Raw genomic sequence first — 20873 nt, forward strand, 5'->3', positions numbered from 1 at the left:
TGTGATACAGATCAAAGGCAGATTCCTGATGCATAAATATTAGTCTGACAATAGGGCCAATTAAAATGCATATCATGGAAGTGGAAGAAATGCATTGTATTTGAAGAAAGCGCCTCTCATGCATACTAATATGTGGTGTTTTGTTTTGATTAGTTAGATGTTAGTGCATACTGACAATTTTTTTCCTCTTCTTCATTTCTCTGTTTTTCTGCAGCTTCCTCTTTGATACAGACATGGCACATTGTCTGAATTGCTAAAACTTAAGCATCCAACAATTCTTGAGAGGGGTTGTGAAGATAAGTAAGAGATCTGAGTGCAGTAACTTGCAACAAAGAAGTCAAAGAAACGACCTGGTTAAACCAGAAATCACAGCTATATCAACAATATCCTCTATCTAAGCCGACCCAATGGCGTGGTCAGCTCTTACCGGCCCCTGTGTGGCCCTCGTCCTGCTCTTCTTCGGTTTGACCTCCTGCACTCCTTCTGGACCTGCCTCTCCCACCTGTGCTACCCTGGAACAGAGCCGCTTCTTTGGTGTTTTCACTTCCACGACCACCCTGCACTCCACACCATGCTCCTGGACCCTGCAGAATCCTGATCCTCGCCGTTACACCGTCTACATGAAAATCACCAAGCCCACCGAGTCCTGCGTGCCCCGCCAGATCCGGACCTTCCAGTTCGACTCCTTCATTGAGACCTCCCGTACCTACCTGGGCATGGAGAGCTTCGATGAGGTTGTTAGGCTGTGCGATGGTACAACCACTGTCACCTATCTGGAGTCAAGCAAGCAGTTCCTGCAGATGCGCAAGGTTGCTCCACGAAACGGCCTGCAGATTGTGAACGGTGAGAATGATGTCAGTGAGTTCAAGGCTGAGTTTCTGGTCGTGGGGAAGAGGAACCCAAGTATGCCTGCCTGCCAGATGCTGTGCCAGTGGCTGGAGAAGTGCCTGTCCAGTAGCACCCATGATTACCCCTGTGGCATCATGAACACCCCCTGCCAGTGCTGGGAGGTCCCAAAGAGGAAGCCAGGAAGCTGCTACAGAGGCGGTGTCTATGTTGAGAAATGCCTTCCCATTCCCAAAGACAATGGACGTGATGCTGAGATTATCAGTAAGTTTGTAACTTGAGTGTTTTGATTTGTGCTCAATCCCCCTTTTTTCCCCAAGTATGTTCTGGCTTGCTTATTATTTGCTTAGCAATAATCAAATAGGTCAGACTGTTGTTGGGGTGGTTAGATAATGTTGTGCAAGACCCCACAGCTCTGCATGCTTTCTACAACTCGTCTGTTAGCGTGTGTGTCTGAAGAGGAGCTAAGGTAATGATCCTCGTCTGCAGAGCGGGGCCATAGGCAGAGGTTGTGTACTTAACCATCGCAGAGTAATGAGGGGTAAATCAAAGGTGTTAGAGAAATTCGCCAGTGCATGTTCACACCTAAGTGGCAGGACCTCCTGAACTGCACACACAGTCAGCTCTTCATTTTATCTAGATGCTTGACAAGGAGGCTTAGTCTTAGGGGGAGATAGAGGGCATGTTTGTCTGTTAGCCCGGGGCAGAGAAGAACACAAAGAACTCGCAGCCAGCTGGCACCAGAAATCGAAGTGCCGCACTTGAGGTTGTCATAGCAACGCACCAGTCAGGCTAACACACACACACTGCTCTGCTGTGGTTCACACCATGTGGTTAAAAGCAAACATTCATCATTTCAAATTGAACTTGTATTGCTTATAAAGAATCGTCCTTGCTCATTGTCTTTACATAAAACATATATTACTCACTTCCTGTTCTTTTATTGGAAATGTGATTGAAAATCAGCTACATTACAACAGTTTAAGTTTCCAACTTTTGCTCAATATCTCTCTCCCTCTTATCTCTTCCTGCAGAGGGCTGGTCTGGTTGGGGCCGCTGGTCCGTATGCAGTCAGGAATGCGGTGGCGGAGTCCAGGTGCGCAGCCGAGCCTGCCAGCCTGATGATACCGCGTGCGAGGGAACAGTGGAGGAAGGGCGGGCTTGCAACTCTCAGGCATGCATTGGTAAGCCCAGCTCTAATTTAGTCATGCAACTGAGAACGATGGTGCAGATGATGCAGATTAAGTAGTGTAATGGCGTAATTTTCAAACTCTTTCAGGCAAGGAGCGCAACAAGAGCCAGGGTCTGCGGGCCATAATTGGGTTGAGAAGGGACAATGCTGATGATTCTAACCATGGAGTTGTTGCCACTCAAACAGGTGAGATAGCAAGCACTTGTTAACACTTTTGCACACTGTGATCCAAGCCAAAGGTGTTACTCAGGGCATCTAATTATCATCCTAACATTTCTGAGTGTTAAGGGGCTGTGATGACCCTCTATTATATCATGTTCATAGATGCTACTACAGATGAGTGGACCCCCTGGAGTGCATGCTCAGTTACCTGCGGGGAGGGCTGGCAGGGCCGAAGCCGTGTCTGTGCTACTTCCTCATTCACCACCCAGTGCACCGGACCCCTGCGCGAGAACCGGCCATGTAATAACACAGTTGTCTGCCCTGGTGAGTCCCTGGTTGATCCTCTTTAATGTTGCAGAAGGAGAAAAGAAAAAAAACAGAGAGAGCTGTAGAAAATTGGAGAGACACCTGACGTCTTTGAAGTGTATAATACAAGTAGAAGCCATTATCTCTTAATTAGGTTCCTTTATGCAACATCAATCACAAAAGTAAAGTAGATGACGAGATGCAGACAAGTTATAAAAACATCTCTGAGCTCTCACAAACTGAGATTTAGAGCCTGAAAAAAAGGGCTGACTGTCATCATCAAGGAAACTTCACTATCTTCCACCTAGCTGACTGCCCCACCTAGTGGAGAGTTTATAAAATGTTCCAGGACATTAAAGCTTACATTTTCATCCTGTGTTCTATAATATCCTTCATCAAAATACCCCCTTGTGTTACCTTTGTGCAGTGGATGGTGCTTGGGATGAGTGGACCCCCTGGAGCCTGTGCTCATCCACTTGTGGCCGCGGCTATCGTGATCGTACCCGCACATGCAAGCAGCCCCAGAATGGCGGAGAGCCTTGCCGTGGCCCCTCAAAGCAAACCAAGTTCTGCAACATTGCTGTTTGCCCAGGTGAGTCATGAACCTTTAGACTGTAAGTGCTTATTTAAGTGTAAGTATAAAAAAGACATACGTAATCCTCATCAAATAAGTTCTACTGGACTCATGTTCTTTTACTACCGTCCTTAAAAATCTATGACAACTGACCCTGGATATGCTATTTAACCCCCCTTGGCGAAGTGATTCATAGACGGGAGCTAATTAAGCCACTTATTGGTATCACCACCATCACAAACAGCGACTGCAGTGGCAGGTTGATATGACATCTGACGCATCAGAATAAAATCCTCTGTGGGCATTAGTCAGTAGCTTTATAACAACTGCCAGTGACTCATAATATGCTCACGGTCATTCAGCCACCTACACATGTACTGAAAAGATTTAACTCATTTTGAAGTCACAGCAGCAGTTTGTTAGTTTTTCCCTACTTTGTTCACAGCTGGTTTAGTCTGTGTTTTTCCTTCTATTTTTTAAATCAGAATAAAATCTCATTGCAGTTGCATTTTACTATCAGCAGATGTCTCTGTCGTCTACAGCTAAATCACTGCTAGTGTTTGAAACAGAGAGTTGGCAAAGTCATTTACTGAGAGGATTATAAATTCAATTTGAAACTGAAATGTTTAGGAAATTAAGTCATCCTTAGCTGCCTATTTGCTGTAATTTAATTCTTTATTTTGACCAAATTTTCTAAAGACCACGAGGAATATTACATCTATTTTATCATTTCAGGACAGCATTTAATAACAATTTTGATTCTTTCTTTTTTTTTTTTTTCAGGGTTATTATGCTCTTAAATATAAAAATAGGATGTGAAAATTGGTTTCTGTTGTCAGTCAATCTTCAATCTTAGTTGCATTTCTGAGTAATTTATTTAAAAATACATTACAAGAAAGATGGCTTCCGTGGTCAGTGTAATTGCGTGTGTTCTATTTAAGGAGAGTGGATCTTAGAGGGTGAAAGGTACATGCAGTCATGCTTGAAGGGCAGATTACTGAGCTCCAACTTTCTGTTTTGTTTAAACTCAAAAAAGTAGTTCATGTGAAATGTTAATGTACTGGTGACTGTGCTATGATGCCTCTGGCCTGAGGGCCTGTCACGTCTTCACAAAGTTATAACTTTCCGGCGAACGTGCTCTTCTGCCTCCCTCTAGTGGACGGATTCTGGAATGAGTGGTCTGCCTGGACTCCATGCTCTACCACCTGCTCCAATGGCACCATGCAGAGAACCAGGGAGTGCAACGGGCCATCTTACGGGGGTTCAGAGTGCCACGGCAGCTTTAAAGAGACAGCCGACTGCTTCCTGAAAGAGTGCCCTGGTAAATATATGTATATATACACATATATATATTTATATATGTTTATATCTATATATCTAATTCACTTAAAGAAAAAAAAGAAATGAATCAGGCATTTCACAGTACAGAGTTAATGCTGTAAAATATTTTGTGTGTAGTTGATGGACGCTGGCATGAATGGAGCTCATGGGGCAGCTGCAGCAAGACTTGTGGTGGAGGCAACCAGCAGAGGCAGAGGGTCTGTGAAGGGCCTTTCTTTGGAGGAGAACCTTGCCCTGGTGATTCTAGAGAGCATAAGCGCTGCAATGACAAGAGATGCCCTGGTTAGTGGTCTTGATACAATAAATAAACATAGTCTCAGTACAGCGCAGCCCAAATACAAAGAAAATAGATTTCCTATCTTATCTCACTTGATTCATTTACCTGTCAGAACCCCATGAGATCTGCCCCGAGCAAATCACTGGAGATGTCGTGTGGAAGCAAACCCCCGCTGGAGACCTGGCTGCCACTGGCTGCCCTGCTAATGCCTCAGGTAGAGTAACACTGATGTTTGATGTGATTTGTAGTTTTTATTTCCGCCCCTTAGGTGCTTAAACTATATAACCCCCCACTATGCCAAAAACAAGATTTTGCTTTCTCTTTACAACAGGTCTGATTCTGCGCCGCTGCACTCTTGATGCTATTGGCCTCGCCTCCTGGGAGAACCCAACTTACATCAAGTGTGTCTCCAAGAACTATGAAAACATTCAGATGCTGGTAAGCCCTGAAAAACATGCCCCAGTTAATTAAAATCCTAAATGCCTCATCTGTTTTTTGGGAGCGCAAAGGCTCAGACTAACCTCTTGACTCTCTGTTGTAGTCGAGGGACTACAACGCCAAAGCACAGATGGGGCGAAGCGTGGATGGGGTCGCTGAGGTGATCTCACGCCTGAGAACCTCCTCTGATAAAGGGGCAAGTTACAGCGGCGACATCTTGGCCATCATGGAGATCTTGAAGAACACCACCGAACTCTACAAAGAAACTAGGCTGAGACTGAGCAACTCCGATATAGAGGTGAGGCCTTAAGATTTGTTAGCAAGGAATTCAAAAAGCACCGGTGTTGGCACCTTCTTACACCTCTGCCTCTATTTAATGATCTGCAGAACTACGTCCAAACCATCAGCAACTTACTGAAGGAGGAACATCGTGACAAATGGGATGAAGCACAGCTGGTAGGTGATAAGGGGGTTCATACACAAGTGATTCACAGTAGATGCGAGCAAGCTGGAGAAAAAGAGTCTATTTTCATGACATTCTCCAGATGGGATTATGTACAAGAAAATAATTAGAATTATGGCTCTAACATCTAGAATTTCTCAATTTGTTTAAATATGTTCTTAAGTTGTTCTTACAACAGACCGGGAAGAACATATTCCCCCCTCCCACTTCCATGATGCTCTGTCAGTGTTCCTGCTAAAGCGAGTGATGAAACAACTCCTACTAATTGAGTTCCCAAAGAGAGACAAGACTTTTTAGATAGAAAAGTTCAAAAAGAAGAAAACTCCCACCGCATCTTGCAAACACGTGTTTGTGTACAAACTGAAAAACAGGAGGGTGGATTACTAAGGCCATTGCGACACAGAGAAAAGCACGTCAAGGTGACAGCAAGGGAGAGAGAGAAACTGAATCAGGGAAAATCACTACTCCCACTTGGCAATCTGTGAGCCTCCATCCCATCCTACATACTGATGGCTGTTGTAGGGAGACACAAGCTGTACATCTCATGCAAGCACACACCTTGCGCCCACATCGCTGCAGTTGTGCGTCAGAAACACGCAAGTCGGGCAGCCCTCCCTTCCACTGAGCAGGAGAGAGTGGACGAAAAAACCTCAGTATGAATCAACAGCCTGCCCATTTATGGCCTTAAGGAAGTTCCGAGGTTGCATAGCAGCAAGAAACATTTTTTCTCCTCCTTTTTCAGTCCACTGCAGAGCACTCTGAAAGAATAATCACAATCCTAACAGTCAGAGGGACAGGAAAACTAGATATGAACATGTAATTAAGGAACTGCGACTTTGCCTTTCTACACAATTAAATCCATTTGCACGCTTTTTATACAATCAAACTCAATCAACTGAATTCACCTGTTATTGACTCCTATCCTTCTCTCTTTTGTCTTTTTCTTAACCAGATGGGTGCCACTATTAAGGAATTCCTCCGCCTCGTTGAAGAGTTTGTGAGCATGATTGGGATGCAAATGAGTGGCTTTCAGGAAATTTATGAAACCACTGAGAATTTAGGTGAGCCCCAATTTCCTCTGCCAGCCTCTCTCTATCCCTCTCATGTCTGCTCAGAGTGATTTGTCCTTTCTCCACCCGGAGAGTCCATCAATCTTAATCTCGCCGCTGTGTATCTGAACATACAAACGGCAGCAGGCTGTCATCTTCATCAGCTCCAAAATGCTGCGGCAGTATTTTTAGCATAACATGCGTGTGGTGCCTTTTGCACAAACTTATCAAACTTTCAATTAGCACTACAGCGTGAAATACAAACGTCACACGCTGAATCACTTTCTGCAATTTGCATGGCTGTTTTGGCTCAGTGAAGGTGACATTCTCACAGAATTTAGTGGGAAGTGACTACTATGGTCAGCTAGCACTACACACGAAACTGCAGTGTCCTTGGCGCAGTTTGCATCAGTTCATTCAGACAGTTTTTCAGCTGTTGCAGTATAAAATAAACAGAGTTGAAATAGATGACCTCTGAGTGCTGTTTACTAACAAAAAGCCATAATGTCTAAATTTCTGTTCCTCTCAGTGCTGAGCATTCACAAGCGCTCTCCGGCTACAAGCTCCAACTTCACCTTCACTTTGAAGGGCTGGAGAGACACGTCTGACTGGGTCAGGACCTCTGAGGAGAAGGTCACAGTGTCCCGTGATGCTCTGTCCGTTGAGCAGTCAGGTGAGAATTAACAAACGTGTAGCGATATCATTTTTACATAATTTATTTTATGGGGGAGATCAGCCAACATGCAGCCTTGTGAACATGATTTATTTTTTTTGCTTGTTTTTTTCTAGATGGCAGCGATGCGATTGTGACTGGCATGGTCCTCTACAGAAACCTTGCATCCATTCTGTCCTTCCATAGGTAATACAATCTCTCTGCTTTTATGTGTATGAAACTGGCCTTCCATGAAATACATTTTGTAGCCACTAGATGGCGCCCCTTTGACTTTATCCTCCTGTATTTTCTTGCATTTATGAGTCATTTTTACTGCTAAGCCTTACATCAGACCATACCCGCGTTCGTTCTGCTGTAATGTCTCATTGAAATGTCCTCTTTCTCCACAGCAACACTACCCTCCTCAATTCTAAGGTGGTGACGGTAATCGTCAAGCCCAACCCAACTCTGCTGTCATCCCCCGTTGAGATCGAATTCCCCCACCTTCATAATGTGAGTCCCTAATGGTTCTCCAAACTAATGGAGCCTCACGAATAAATATCACCCCCCTCTGGCTGTTTGCTCACTACAGCGCACAAGGCCTGACATTTTACTGACATTTTCAGTGACACTGTGACTTTTACTTTACTTGTGTCAGTTGAAATTCATGGAAGATCACAGCACAGCCAAGTGGTCGGCTGCTGATGATGATGGTGAATGATGATGATGACAAATCATGCGTAATGATTAGCCTCTTGTGCTGATAAGGAGCTGTTTTTAGTTTCATGCATGCTTTTACAAGAGAGTGTAAGAAATGTGGGCAGGTGGCTGGCAGCAAGCTGTTGCATCTCACACATTTATAGTAAGGTGTCCCAACCCACGCGTTTCCCTTTTCTGTAGCGATTCCTCACACTTTCTTCTCCATCTGCCTCTTCTTGCAGGGCACCATAAACGAGACGTGCCTCTCATGGGACGAAAGCGAAACGTAAGTGGTGACTAAAGTTGTTTTTCTTCTTATATGTGCGTCTAACCATCACTCACATGAAGTCCTGCATGGTCTCGTCACCTGATCTGGTGCTAGCTGCTGTTTATCTCCTCACGTAGAGCTGACGTCCCTACAATAGCTATTCAGCCCCCTCCACTCCACGGGCACTACCCACTGTTAATCTTACTCTCACCGCAGAGAGAGCAATAATTTCTCATCCATTTTTCATGTCAATCACTTTGACAGCAACACAGAGGAATGCCACAACATGTTCATTTTTTTGAGCCCCATGCCTGAAGCTTTAGGACTCAATCAGCTGTCTTACACACTTACTGCAAAGCACACAGATGCGAGAAATGACAGCCCTAATGAGCCACACTGGTTGCAAATGAGTGACACTTCACTTTGATCTAACAGTCTCCTTCGTCACTTTAAACTAACCACATCCCGAAGAGGGAGAAATACAAAGGCGGCACCTCTAACCTCATTATTAGCATCACAGTGAGCTCACTGCTGCACCTTTAGGTCAACTGCAGAGTGTCAGCGTAAAGACGATGGACACTGTCCCTCTCCTTCCTCTCAGTTATGCTCATCCGCCACCGCTGAGGTTAATGTCTGTGGCATTTGGAAGTTTAGTTTTTTAAAGATGCTTACATCCATTTGAATGACTTGCCCTGGATCAGTCAGCCTCCAGACCCACTATGCCACTCTTGAGCAATACACAGGTGGACAATTTGCATATAGATAGACTTGTATACTTCAGAAAGACTGATAAGAAAATACACCTGCACCTCACATAATAACCAGAGTCTGAGAAAATGTAATTAACTCGTATATTTTCAGAGAGAAGGCATGTGCCTGTAGTCAAATTAGATTCTTTTTTGACAGCGGATGTGATTAATGGCAGGATAGAGACGGTGGAAATGGCAGAAGATGGAGCTCGGGATGATGGCAGAGTTGGGGGGGGGGTCGCTGTTTGCTTACAGAGCTGCATATGTCTGAGAGTGCTCTCATCGCAGGACATGGTCTTTTTCTGTGACATTAATGGGGTCACACATGCTTTTTAAGACCTGCCTTTCATCACAATTCAACATGCAACCTTTAGCCTATCACAGCTCAAACAGAGTGCACATTAAAAAGTGCAGCCCAGCCTACTTAGATGTAGACAGTCATAATAGTTTTACCCTGCAGCTGTCCTCCCATGGCAATCTATACCAGACTGGACCTGCTGGCTATAATACCCTTCTCTGTTTACCACCCAGTCAGAGCCTGAGGGTGCTGGACATTGCCTTAAAGTCCCCTGTGCTCTCTGGCATCTGACATGTGGTGCTGAGGTGTAGGTTTCCTCAAAATTGAGAAAGGATCACAATTCACATCGCCTCCATATTCCTGTCCTTCTATTTCTAAAGAGGGAACATCTTGTCCTTTGTCTTCTTATCCTCCATAAGTTGGACATCTGTTTGCCTTTTATCTCATGTCTGCTGAAGAAAGATAGTATGTAGCAAGAACTGTTGGAGATTAAGACTTTTATGGTCTTTTATCACTAATTATGTCACAGATGGACCCATCAAAAAGAAAATAACCTGCAAATAAGTTCTAAAATAAAACAGTTCAGTCGTAGTATGTTATAGAAAAAATTATTTATTCACATAAACGGTATTTGAATGCATAGATATGTTTTATATATACATATTTTCCCACCACTTATATAACAAAAACCATAATAGTAATCCATCAAGAGACATTCACACGAGAGATTTCTCTGATCTCTCCTCTCCTAACCCGTTGTTGCCTTCCCTCTCCTTCTCTGTGCAGTTCCTCTCTGCTTGGGTCTTGGTCTGCTCGGAGCTGCAGAGCGGTGCCCGTTCATTCATTCAGAACCAAATGCGTGTGTGACAGCCTCTCCACCTTCGCCATTTTATCGCACGTCAACTTCGACTCGGTAAGTTATCCATCTGATCATAAAATAAGCTTCTTTATTCCCTCCGATGTACATGTTAAGTGTTTAGTGCAGTGTGCGCGTGAATGCGGTGCAGTGTGAACGTACAGTGCTTGTTTTTCGAGCGCTTTGCTGTAGCGCTGCCTGCCAGCGCTCCTTTGTCTCCGTACAGGTGCCGCTGATCGGAGAAATGCAGCTTTTTCTGGGTTATGTATATTTAGCGGGGGATAACCGAGCAACATGTTGATGTGCGCGGATTGCGTTTAGATTTTGAATTCAAAACCTTGCGAGTTGCGTTTCGGGCGTGCACATTTTTATTTTGCTCGTGCTTGTTAATTTGATGATGATTTGTTTGCTGCAGCTACATAAATTATATTAAAAAAATAGAAAAGATATATGTTTTATCTGTAGTATGAAATACGTTAATGCCTAGCTGCTTGTATTAGAAGAAAGATCGCCTGCGAATGATTAATTCAACACCATAAAATGATTTTCTGCCCGTCGGACTGCATTTATTGTCCGATTATGGTTATGAATAATGCACGTTTGTCCAAACTATACGGAGTTAGTGCAGCTTGCATGCCCGATGCGCTGATTACCAAAATGTGCCCTTGTGCATCGCTTTATTTCATGCGCAAAGACAATGTGTAATTTTCCCCCTTTAGACTGTGTTGCCTCTAGAGCATCTTCCTCTCCAGTTGCCTTGGTAACGGCTTCTGCAGCGCAAACTCGGCCTGTGTGATTTTTGATAACTGAGATGCTGAAGGGGGGAACACACAGTCACATCCCCTCCTCCTCCTCCTCTCTGCTATACCCCTCAGGACAGAGGAAATGGTCTGTCCATCTCCGATCTGATAAACAATCAACAGATGTCCATTAGTCTGAGGAAATGTATAGTTTAAATACGCAAATTTTTCTTATTTCCTTAAGTGTGCAGGCAGGAGTAAGACAAACAACCAGTGAATTTGGTATGCAGTGTTTTTCTGCTGCTCAATCCCCACTGAGGATTGTCATTTTTTCCTCCCCAACCTGTTGTTTACATCCTAGATTTGATTTGCTTTGTTGTTGCCAGTCTAAATAGTCCCTCCAATATTTGTTACAGGCTACACACACACAAACGCACACACACACACGGCCCTCCCCTCATTCCCCCGCACCACTAAAAATGCAGCTGCGCCAATCATTTCGTCTGCCAATATCTCTGAATTCTCGATTACATCCATTCCCCTCCTCCTCCTCCTTCTTCTATGGCCACAACACCAAGTCTGAAATGCCAGAGAGGCGACCAATGAGAGACAGACGTCTGGTCATGCACTGATGCACCCCCCCCCCCCCCCCAATCCATCCTTTGATGTGCGCTGTGGACATTTTCAATAACATCTTCCTGCAAACTGTATAAACAACACAAGCGAAATGCACAAGGCTGAAATAGAGAGTAGCGGAAAAACAGCCAGACACTGCAGTATGTTAGCTCTCATTCGATGGTATCGTTTCACGAGTTCTGAGGCAGGTGTTTGAAACACCATGGTCCTGTGGGAACAGCCCACAGCTTGAACAGCCGATTCCCTCGACCACTACTTAGTGCTAGTAAGGAACACCTTAAAAATGTGCACGAGCTAAGATGTTCCACATTTAGATTTCTTCACAAGTAGCTGATGCGATTTGGTGAAGGGCAGGCAGAAGACATGCCTCATATGTAGGTCAAGCTGGCTTTCTAAATTCTAGTCAGTGGCCCATGGTAAAGATTCAACCCAGATATAGAGAATGAGAAAGAAAGGGGTCAGGACAAACTGTATGAACCCTTTTGTTCTCTTTGCCTGATTTAGTAAAGTCTGGGGAAAAAATACAATGCACTTCTATCTGCCATCTGTTTTGGGCCCCTTCTGATGTAGCTGGATAGATTTTGAAACAAATTTGCCACACTAAATTAGTCTTTGGCTGCCACAGGCTGGACTTCATGGTAGTGCTTTAATATCAGGGGGGGGAAAACCCTATGTGGAGCAAATACTGAGATGAAGAGGAACAATCCCTCAAGGCTCTGTATTGTACCATTTAAATTTGGGGGCACAGTGGTAAACGTATTAGAAGCTGTGCTTCTCATGTGCCCTGCAATACAAGAATTTATCACCATCATAAATCAAATGAAGGCCAAAGCAGACTCTATCTCCCTCTCCTCTATCAGGGCTAATTTGATACCTGCAGATTCATTTCATTTCAGGACAGTTTTCTCACTCTCCCTTTGCAGCTGTTATCCGTCTTTTCCCTGTCAACACATTATTAAAAATACAATCACAGCATTTGTCAAAGACAGATTTTTTTTACCAGTAATCACACGCTCTGTGGTGATGACAACTTGATCAGAGGTGTTAGATTAACTTAAACCCTTATTAAAGCCACGAGGGTAGGTGTTAGACAGAGATTCCGGGCACACAAATTGTGCGAAACTGCACAATTATCTTGTGGGGGCTTTGCAGGTGCGTTAGCCAAGCAGCAAGGGTGTTTTGAAGTCTCAAGGAGATGAGATTTGTGTACACAGCGGTGACCTATTGGCCCTCTAGGTGATTGAGCAGCAGGGACGAAAGACAAAAAACAATCCCTCCTCTGTTTCCCCCACCAGAGGTTCGGTGACAGGGCTGTTTGAAACATGGGATGGTCACCGCCGCTGGCAGTGGCAGGCACCAAGCTGCTGTCAGAGATCAGAAGGGCAGGTGGTGGCAGATTAATGCACAGGTGATAATGGTCCACCTGTTCACCCCTCCAGGGATGGATGAGGAGCTGCTGGTTGGCACAATTATGAACCAAAATTCGGAGGCACAGCTAACAGGGGAGAGAAAAGACGAGCGCAGGATGTCTGTCAGTGATTAGACTGTCGCTGTAGCAGCTCAGACTAATGACTGATTACGGCAACCCTACCTGAACTGCCCTGGGATTTGAGCAACCCCGTTCTTGCCTAATGGAGAGAGATATCTGTGTATTATTTTCACCTCATTTGCTGACTCAAATGCTCAGTGGAGAAATGCAGTGACCCTGACCATTTGTCTAGCTTGCTGCTCCATCTTTCTGACATGTCACCTTGCCTCAGCCGTGGCCTGATTGTGCCATTCAACTGTTTGCCTGTGGGGAGCTGTCTGCTATTCCAGATAGCGCATACCCAGAAGCTTAGTATCCTGAGTGTGTATGTCTGTGTGTGTGGCTTTTATTGCTGGTTTCTTCTCTGCATAAATGTGCATGTATGTTCATAATCAGCTCTAAGAGGCATGCGTGGTCTTGTCTCCTCTCTGTAGATCATGGACAAGGCACTGCTCCCGTCCGTGACTCTCATCGTTGGCTGTGGGGTCTCCTCTCTCACCCTGCTGCTCCTCATCATCATCTACGTCTCCGTGTGGAAGTAAGTATCCCTCCGAGCAATGATCAGCCATGCTAGCCTCTAATATTTTATGCCGTGTTCTGTGTTTTTCCCTTCCTTCTGCCCGCGCATTGCCAAACTCACTCTTTTTTCCTTCCACCTTTCCCAAACTCTAGGTACATCCGCTCAGAGCGCTCCGTTATCCTTATCAACTTCTGCCTTTCCATTATATGCTCCAATGCCCTCATTCTTGTTGGACAAACTCAGGCTCGCAACAAGGTAAGGCACTTTTCTAAGCAATCCTACCCTCTCTTTTTCAAATTTACTGCTTAGGGGATTGACACAGATTTCTCATCTTTCTATCTCTCCCTTCCTTCCGGGCTCCCACAGGTGGTGTGCACTCTCATCGCTGCATTTCTGCATTTCTTCTTCCTCTCTTCTTTCTGCTGGGTGCTGACCGAAGCTTGGCAGTCCTATATGGCTGTCACTGGTCGTCTGCGCAACCGCATCATCCGCAAGCGCTTCTTGTGCTTAGGCTGGGGTAAGCGTCTTCACGCTCGTGTCGCTCTCTTTTTTTTTTTTAAATCTGTGTTGCATCATTTGTTTTCTCCATAGCTTTTTATCTTTGATGATCTAACTTTTCTCCCCCTTTTCTGTCTTGCAGGCCTTCCTGCACTGGTGGTGGCTGTGTCTGTGGGTTTTACAAAAGCTAAGGGATACGGCACTGTCAACTAGTAAGTCTACTCTAAGCCTTCTGTTTTTGTCACTTCTCTTTACTCTAGAATTTCTTTTGAGGGGAGAGAAAACTCTTGTCTTAGCTAAAGAATTAACATTCTTCCTTTTCATTTCTAGCTGCTGGCTCTCTCTTGAGGGTGGACTCCTCTACGCATTTGTAGGCCCTGCTGCAGCTGTCGTTCTGGTTTGTATTCTGACTTTGACATCCCAATCCATCACAATACATAGCTGTTTGTAAATGCATCACCCATGATCACACTGTTTCATCCATGTATTTTTTTCCTGCACACAGGTGAATATGTTCATTGGTATTCTGGTCTTCAACAAGCTGGTATCCAAGGACGGCATCACCGACGTGAAACTGAAAGAGAGAGCCGGGTAGGTCTTATTGATCTTCTCAACACACTCGAGTATTGTGCTTATCGTCCTTATCAGTGCCATTACAGGTTCATTGATGATGTGCTTTGATATCACGCCGCACAATCAAACAACTGAAGTTGTTACTAATCTGCTGTTCTCTCCCGCTGCAGGGCATCACTGTGGAGCTCCTGCGTGGTTCTGCCTCTCTTGGCCCTCACCTGGATGTCTGCCGTCTTGGCCATCACAGACCGCCGCTCAGCCCTCTTTCAGATCCTCTTTGCCGTCTTCGACTCACTGGAGGGGTTCATCATTGTCATGGTGCACTGCATTCTGCGCAGAGAGGTAAGAAAACAAATCAATAAGACAAGGTAAAAAAGATAAAAGGGAATTGGTTTGATTTGGTTGTTTTTTGATCAGGTTACCTAACATAGAACATAGACAATGTTCTCAATATTTTCCCCCCTTCCATGCATTAGGTTCAAGAGGCTGTAAAGTGCAGAGTAGTCGACCGCAAGGATGATGGAAATGGAGACTCTGGCAGTTCCCTGCACAATGGCCACACCCAGCATATGGTAAATTTCTTGGCTTATTGCCTTTTTAATGTCTTGAGTGCCTCTTGAATTTACCCTTAAATGAATATATGCATACATTAAACACTGATAGAATGTTTTTGTTCTTTTATCAGCCGTCTGATAGTGAAAAGGATGGAGATTCAAGCAGACAAGGTGAGCCCCTTTTTACATCAGCTTTTTCCTTTCTTACCCTTAACCATTTTTCCATTTGCATTTCAATATAAGTGAGCCTTGCACTTGCAAAAAAAAGAGACCATTTTTATTGGACCAAATTCCTTAGACGTCCATTATTTTTAACTCTCGCTCTTGCAATTCTGCTTAAAAGGAATGAAGAGCTCCTCCGAAGAGAAGATGCCTCCTCCTCAGATGCCCCTTCCCATGGGCTCAAGCTACCACACCCTGCCATCCAACCCCAGTAAAGGTCACATGCAGGCGGTTCCTGAGTACTCCAGCCACACCCTTACCCTGAAGAGAGAGAAAAGCCGCCTGGCAGGAGGAGTCGACCCATCCTGCGGAAAACCTGTGTATGTCTGCGAGGGAGAGCTCTTCCAGCAGCTGGACGCCGATCTCGCTCAGGCAGAGGGTGGTGTCTCTGATGGCAGCGGTTACGTCCTCATGCCCAACACTACCTCCACCCTGAGGGCTAAGCCCAAAGATGACACAACAAAGTACAACATCAGCGTGGAGCAGCTGCCGCAAGCCAGACTCATGCACCTCGGCGGGCCCTTTGCAGAGCCTCAGGCTGCCTTTGGAATGAAGTCGATCCCCCCTGATCAAGTCAGCGTGTCATATTCAGAGAGAGACTCCCCCATCCAGAACATCCACAACATGTCCAGTGAGTCTCACATCACCCACAGCAGCCTGGAGAACACCTTCGAGTCCATGAACTCAATGATGTCCAAGAGTGAGACCATCTCCACCCTTTCCATGAGCTCCTTAGAGGTAAGAGAAGATGGAATAGTTGCTTTAGTCTCCTTTTGCAGTTTTCTAATAAGTTTCTAAAACCAAACTGACCTTCTTCCTCTCGCTCGTTTTCTCACAGAGACAGAAATCTCGTTATGCTGAGTTGGACTTTGAGGTAAATATCATTTGGATATTGTCTCTGAAAACATTAGGAAAATGACTCGTATAATAAATGCAATGCAACAATATACTAATTTCATTTTTTTACATGTACTCTAGAAAATAATGCATACCAAGAAACGCCACCAGAACATGTTCCAGGACCTTAATAGGAAGCTGCACCATGCTGAGAAAGACAGAGAGTCTCCTGCTTCTGACAGCAAGGTAAGAAATCATGATGTCATTGTTGTAGCTGATCTCCATGCACATTATGTTTCAGGAATTGAAAAACACAGATAAATGGGAAATGCAGAGGCAATGTTATTGCTAAAAAAAAAAAAAAATTTACGTGGTGTGAAAATGACCTTTGTGGAATTAAAACAATGTACAACATAGTGTATTGTGCTATGGTTGTAAGTGCCTTGAGGTCATTTGAATAAGGATGTATTTTCTTCCTTCCTTCTTACAGTCTGTGAGATGGAGTGTGTCTTCAGGAGGAAGTGACAAAACGAACCACAGCGTGAGTGTTTATATACAACCTCACACTCTCAAAATTTACAACCTATAGTCAAGACACACTATCATAGTGTCCACATGCCTCAAAGAGGAGTCATTTTCGCCAAATGACAAAAATGACTTTCATTATCAGAAAATCACCTCTGATGAAGCCCATTTCATTTCAATTAGATCAGGAATTGCCCGGAGCTAACGAGTGACAGCAACACTAAAGTGACCTCTCTTTTGTCCTCCTACAGGACAAGCAGCAAGGTCCTCTGGAGAGGCCATGGGAGGGAGTCCGGGGAATACCGGCATCACCCCCTGCATGGGTGCGCAAAGACCTGGAGCCCTTAGCTGCCTCGCCTCTGGAGCTGCACTCTGTGGAGTGGGAGAAAACAAGCACCACCATCCCTCTGGTGGGGCAGGACATCATTGACCTGCAGACAGAGGTCTGAGGGGGAGGAAGGGGGCTAGCGAAGCCGCCTAATTTCACCTCGATCACCTTTTTTGGTTTGGGAATGGGATCCTGCATGGATAGTGTAGGGGAAGCCAAGAAAGAGAGGAAGTGAGAAAGTAGGTCCCAGAATCAATGTCTTCAAACCCTCAGCCAGAGCAGGAAAGAAGGAAGAGAAGGAGGGATGGTGGAGTGGAAGTGATGTTAATTGTAGCTTCAGAGTGGACTTATCAGCATCTCTTATTAGAGTGCTGTAAAGGTCATAGGGGTAGTGGAGTGATCAGTGGAGTCCACGGACCAGGACTGTCTGTGGTTCCATTAATGCTTCACTGGGAGTTTCTTGAGCGCCACAGCCTGGGTTTCAGAGCTGTGGTTGACATGTCTGTGCTTCTTTTTCCTTCTCAACTTTGGAGAAAAAGTGAATCATTTTGAAACGGCGCGTTCTCCCTGCTTCTTGGGAGTAACAGCCGGAACTCCTGGCTGATTTTCTTCCAGCCAAAAAAAAACCTTCCAAAAAACAGGACAAGGCAAAAAGAGCATATGGGACCAGTTTCATGCTCCAATACTCTGATGGGCGCATACATTTTGCTTTTGTGAAGTGGGTTACTTTATTGTTTTTATTAATCTTTTTCTTTTATTTATTCAGCTTGTGTGTTTGTTTGTACTGCTTTACATCTGGAACTGCAACTCCAGAGCTGAAAATGACTCTGTGCTGAGAACAAAACACACTCCTCTATTGGAGAGCTTAATCACGCTGATAGAGTTTCTCACTCTTGTTATCACCATGGCTATTATAATTCCAATTATTATTGCTGGTGTTATGATTAGCATTGTTTCTCTCATTATTGAGTTAATAGCATATTTTGATTTTTATTCCTTCCTCATGAAGTGTCAGGCACAAGATTTATTGCTGTACTGTGACCTATGACATTATTCAAAAAAAAAAGAAGAAAAGAAGGATTCAATGCACCCATAATGTGTTCGGAGCCCATATCGACTGCATCGGGACAAACAATGCTGAGTGGTGATGGAGGTGGTGGTTAGTTACCATTTGCTGGTTTCCTCCAGTATTCTGCTTCGATACCAAAACACCAGCACCAGAAAGAACACAGACTCTCAAGCGGGAAGAGCAGTGCACTCTGGAAAATGCTGGATAGAGATGTGAGGAGGTGGCTGGGGACACCACCCTCCCCTCACAGCTAGCACAAGATGCAGGCTCTTCCATGTTGAACATGTGGATTCAAGGGTTCAGAAAGGCCTTTCATCATCGCCCTTTTGTTTCTCAGCCTTGCAGGACTTTTGGACAGAACAGGAGGCTCCTGGCTCTGAAATGACTTCCAAGTTCAGCGTCAGGTCCTCAAAACTTCAACACATTTGTGTTTTCAGCCATCAGTGTGATATAGTGCAATATGATGGGCGCTTGATGCTCAAGCAAGACTGATAATATAATTTATATATAATAGGCCGAGATTTTTTTTTTACTAATGTTTCAAAATTTTTATACCATCTTCCTCATATTTACTGAGCATATAGATGCTTTATGAGAATACTGTATAACAAATCTGTATTAGTAATTCAAAGAATTTATTCACTAGAGATCTGTTAGCACAAGGCTCCATATTTGGAGCTCTCTGTGACAGGTAGATGATAGTACTGAGAAAAAATGAGCATTATATAGAATGAATGATAGCCTATGAATATCACATAACTGTGTTCCAGGATGTTTGTTATTACTCTCAGCTGTGTAGCGGTGGGTAATTGAACCTCATGTCTTCTGTAACAGTGTTGGTAACTCAACAGTATGTACTACCAGTCAATTCCCCTGCCCCGTCAAAATTTTCTGCCCCACCCAAAGCCCAATTCATACCTCGAGTTACTTGTATCGAAAACCCGATTGTACTTTCTCGTCACGATGTTTTTAATGTTCTGTTTTACCTCCTGTAAATGTACAGTTTTCACAGCACAAAATGAATGTGACTTATTTCTAATAAAAAATATCTTATATTACAATACGTGAAAGAATGTGGCCTTTAATTTAGTTTTTGTTATTTATTTATTTTTTTTCATTTTTACGGGTAACAACAGTGTGATGTTAAAATACAGTTTTATCCTCTTAATATTCACATTCGCAACAACTTCTACAGAGTCTCGTGTGCCTGCTGTCACGTAGCAGTTCCTAAAACCCAGAACGAAACGCAAAGGAAGCTAAAAATAGAAGTTCAAAAGTGAGAAATTGTAACTAAGAAAGGAAAAATGCTGCAATACTACAAAGAAAGATGGAATACAGACAAGTAAATTTTGAACTCCTGCCACATTAAAGCCTCTGGCAAACATTTCACTCTTTCTCTCACTTGAGATGTGATTTGCAGAAACATAAAACAGCAATCTCTTAAGATGATAGAAGTGCAATTTTCCTCTGTTCTATTTTCATGCTTTGCAGGAAGGCAAATTATTACCAGGAAAAAAATATTTTTGAAGTTGAGTAATGAGAAAACAAACAAATTTGACAGGCGCTAGAATATGATTCTGACCCCTTTAAAAATAGGAAATGTGCTCGGCAGTTTAAATATAGTTTTGTCTACTTTTGTCTGCAGTATTCCCGCTCTGATTTCTCTCCTGCCCGTAATCAGTCCTTTGGTTTAATTGAGCCAGTGCGCTGTAATTCTGCTGCAAGGCATAAGCAAAATGAGATTTATATCATCCATTTGTAGAGCACTGCTCATTTCGTGAGGTCACCTGCAGAGCAGACTGGATTATGAGCAAATGGTACTTTACTGTAGGTGCAATTTTCGCTGCATTTTAATGTGTGTTATCAAATCATATGATGTGCACCATTACATCGTTGCTTATGGATCATTTTTGCTTTGTGGAACACTTTGTGCTAATTTATTATCTCGCCAAAAGTCATCTGCATAGCGTATGTGCAGTGTGCTAATGATGATTCACACTGCTGATATAAAGACTGTTTTGCAGCTGCTGTGCACTGTGACCTATTGGTGTTATATATATATATATATATAAAAAAAAAAAAAAAAACACCCAGCACGCCCCTGCGGGCGGTTTATCCTTCAAGCTCGGGTCCTCTACCAGAGGCCTGGGAGCTTGAGGGTCCTGCGCAGTATCTTAGCTGTTCCCAGGACTGCGCTCTTCTGGACAGAGATCTCCGATGTTGTTCCCGGGATCTGCTGGAGCCACTCGCCTAGCTTGGGAGTCACCGCACCTAGTGCTCCGATTACCACGGGGACCACCATTACCTTCACCCTCCACATCCTCTCGAGCTCTTCTCTGAGCCCTTGGTATTTCTCCAGCTTCTCGTGTTCCTTCTTCCTGATATTGCTGTCATTCGGAACCGCTACATCGATCACTACGGCCGTCTTCTTCTGTTTGTCTACCACCACTATGTCCGGTTGGTTAGCCACCACCATTTTGTCCGTCTGTATCTGGAAGTCCCACAGGATCTTAGCTCGGTCATTCTCCACCACCCTTGGGGGCATCTCCCATTTTGACCTCGGGACTTCCAGGTTATACTCGGCACAGATGTTCCTGTACACTATGCCGGCCACTTGGTTATGGCGTTCCATGTATGCCTTGCCTGCTAGCATCTTGCACCCTGCTGTTATGT

At 44.3% G+C, this 20873-nt stretch overlaps 1 protein-coding gene across 1 annotated transcript; it reads left to right on the forward strand.

The window, feature by feature from the left end:
• The first annotated feature begins 407 nt into the window (after positions 1–407).
• LOC146609542 (adhesion G protein-coupled receptor B1-like) lies at positions 408–17252 on the forward strand. The gene is made up of 31 exons (XM_085345796.1): positions 408–1110; positions 1881–2030; positions 2126–2224; positions 2363–2524; positions 2934–3098; positions 4237–4401; positions 4539–4703; positions 4811–4912; positions 5030–5136; positions 5240–5434; positions 5524–5592; positions 6552–6660; positions 7178–7321; positions 7438–7507; positions 7711–7813; positions 8242–8285; positions 10101–10227; positions 13509–13612; positions 13747–13849; positions 13961–14111; positions 14235–14304; positions 14423–14489; positions 14598–14683; positions 14836–15007; positions 15142–15237; positions 15351–15390; positions 15563–16179; positions 16280–16315; positions 16420–16524; positions 16769–16819; positions 17055–17252. The coding sequence occupies exons 1-31, from the start codon at positions 408–410 to the stop codon at positions 17250–17252; spliced, it is 4575 nt and encodes a 1524-aa protein (XP_085201922.1).
• Positions 17253–20873: the final 3621 nt, after the last annotated feature.

Source organism: Diplotaxodon limnothrissa, linkage group LG22 (genome assembly GCF_057381915.1).
Source record: "Diplotaxodon limnothrissa isolate DT_005_m linkage group LG22, D_limnothrissa_male_GT1.1, whole genome shotgun sequence".
In the NCBI taxonomy this organism is placed as follows: domain Eukaryota; kingdom Metazoa; phylum Chordata; class Actinopteri; order Cichliformes; family Cichlidae; genus Diplotaxodon; species Diplotaxodon limnothrissa.

Bases quoted from the DNA above. Each gene is read 5' to 3' on its own strand.
- LOC146609542 (XM_085345796.1), top strand. From the start codon at position 408: ATGGCGTGGTCAGCTCTTACCGGCCCCTGTGTGGCCCTCGTCCTGCTC. The intron at 2,525-2,933 runs GTGAGTCCCTGG...ACCTTTGTGCAG, and splicing joins TAACACAGTTGTCTGCCCTG to TGGATGGTGCTTGGGATGAG. The intron at 14,112-14,234 runs GTAAGCGTCTTC...TCTGTCTTGCAG, and splicing joins CTTCTTGTGCTTAGGCTGGG to GCCTTCCTGCACTGGTGGTG.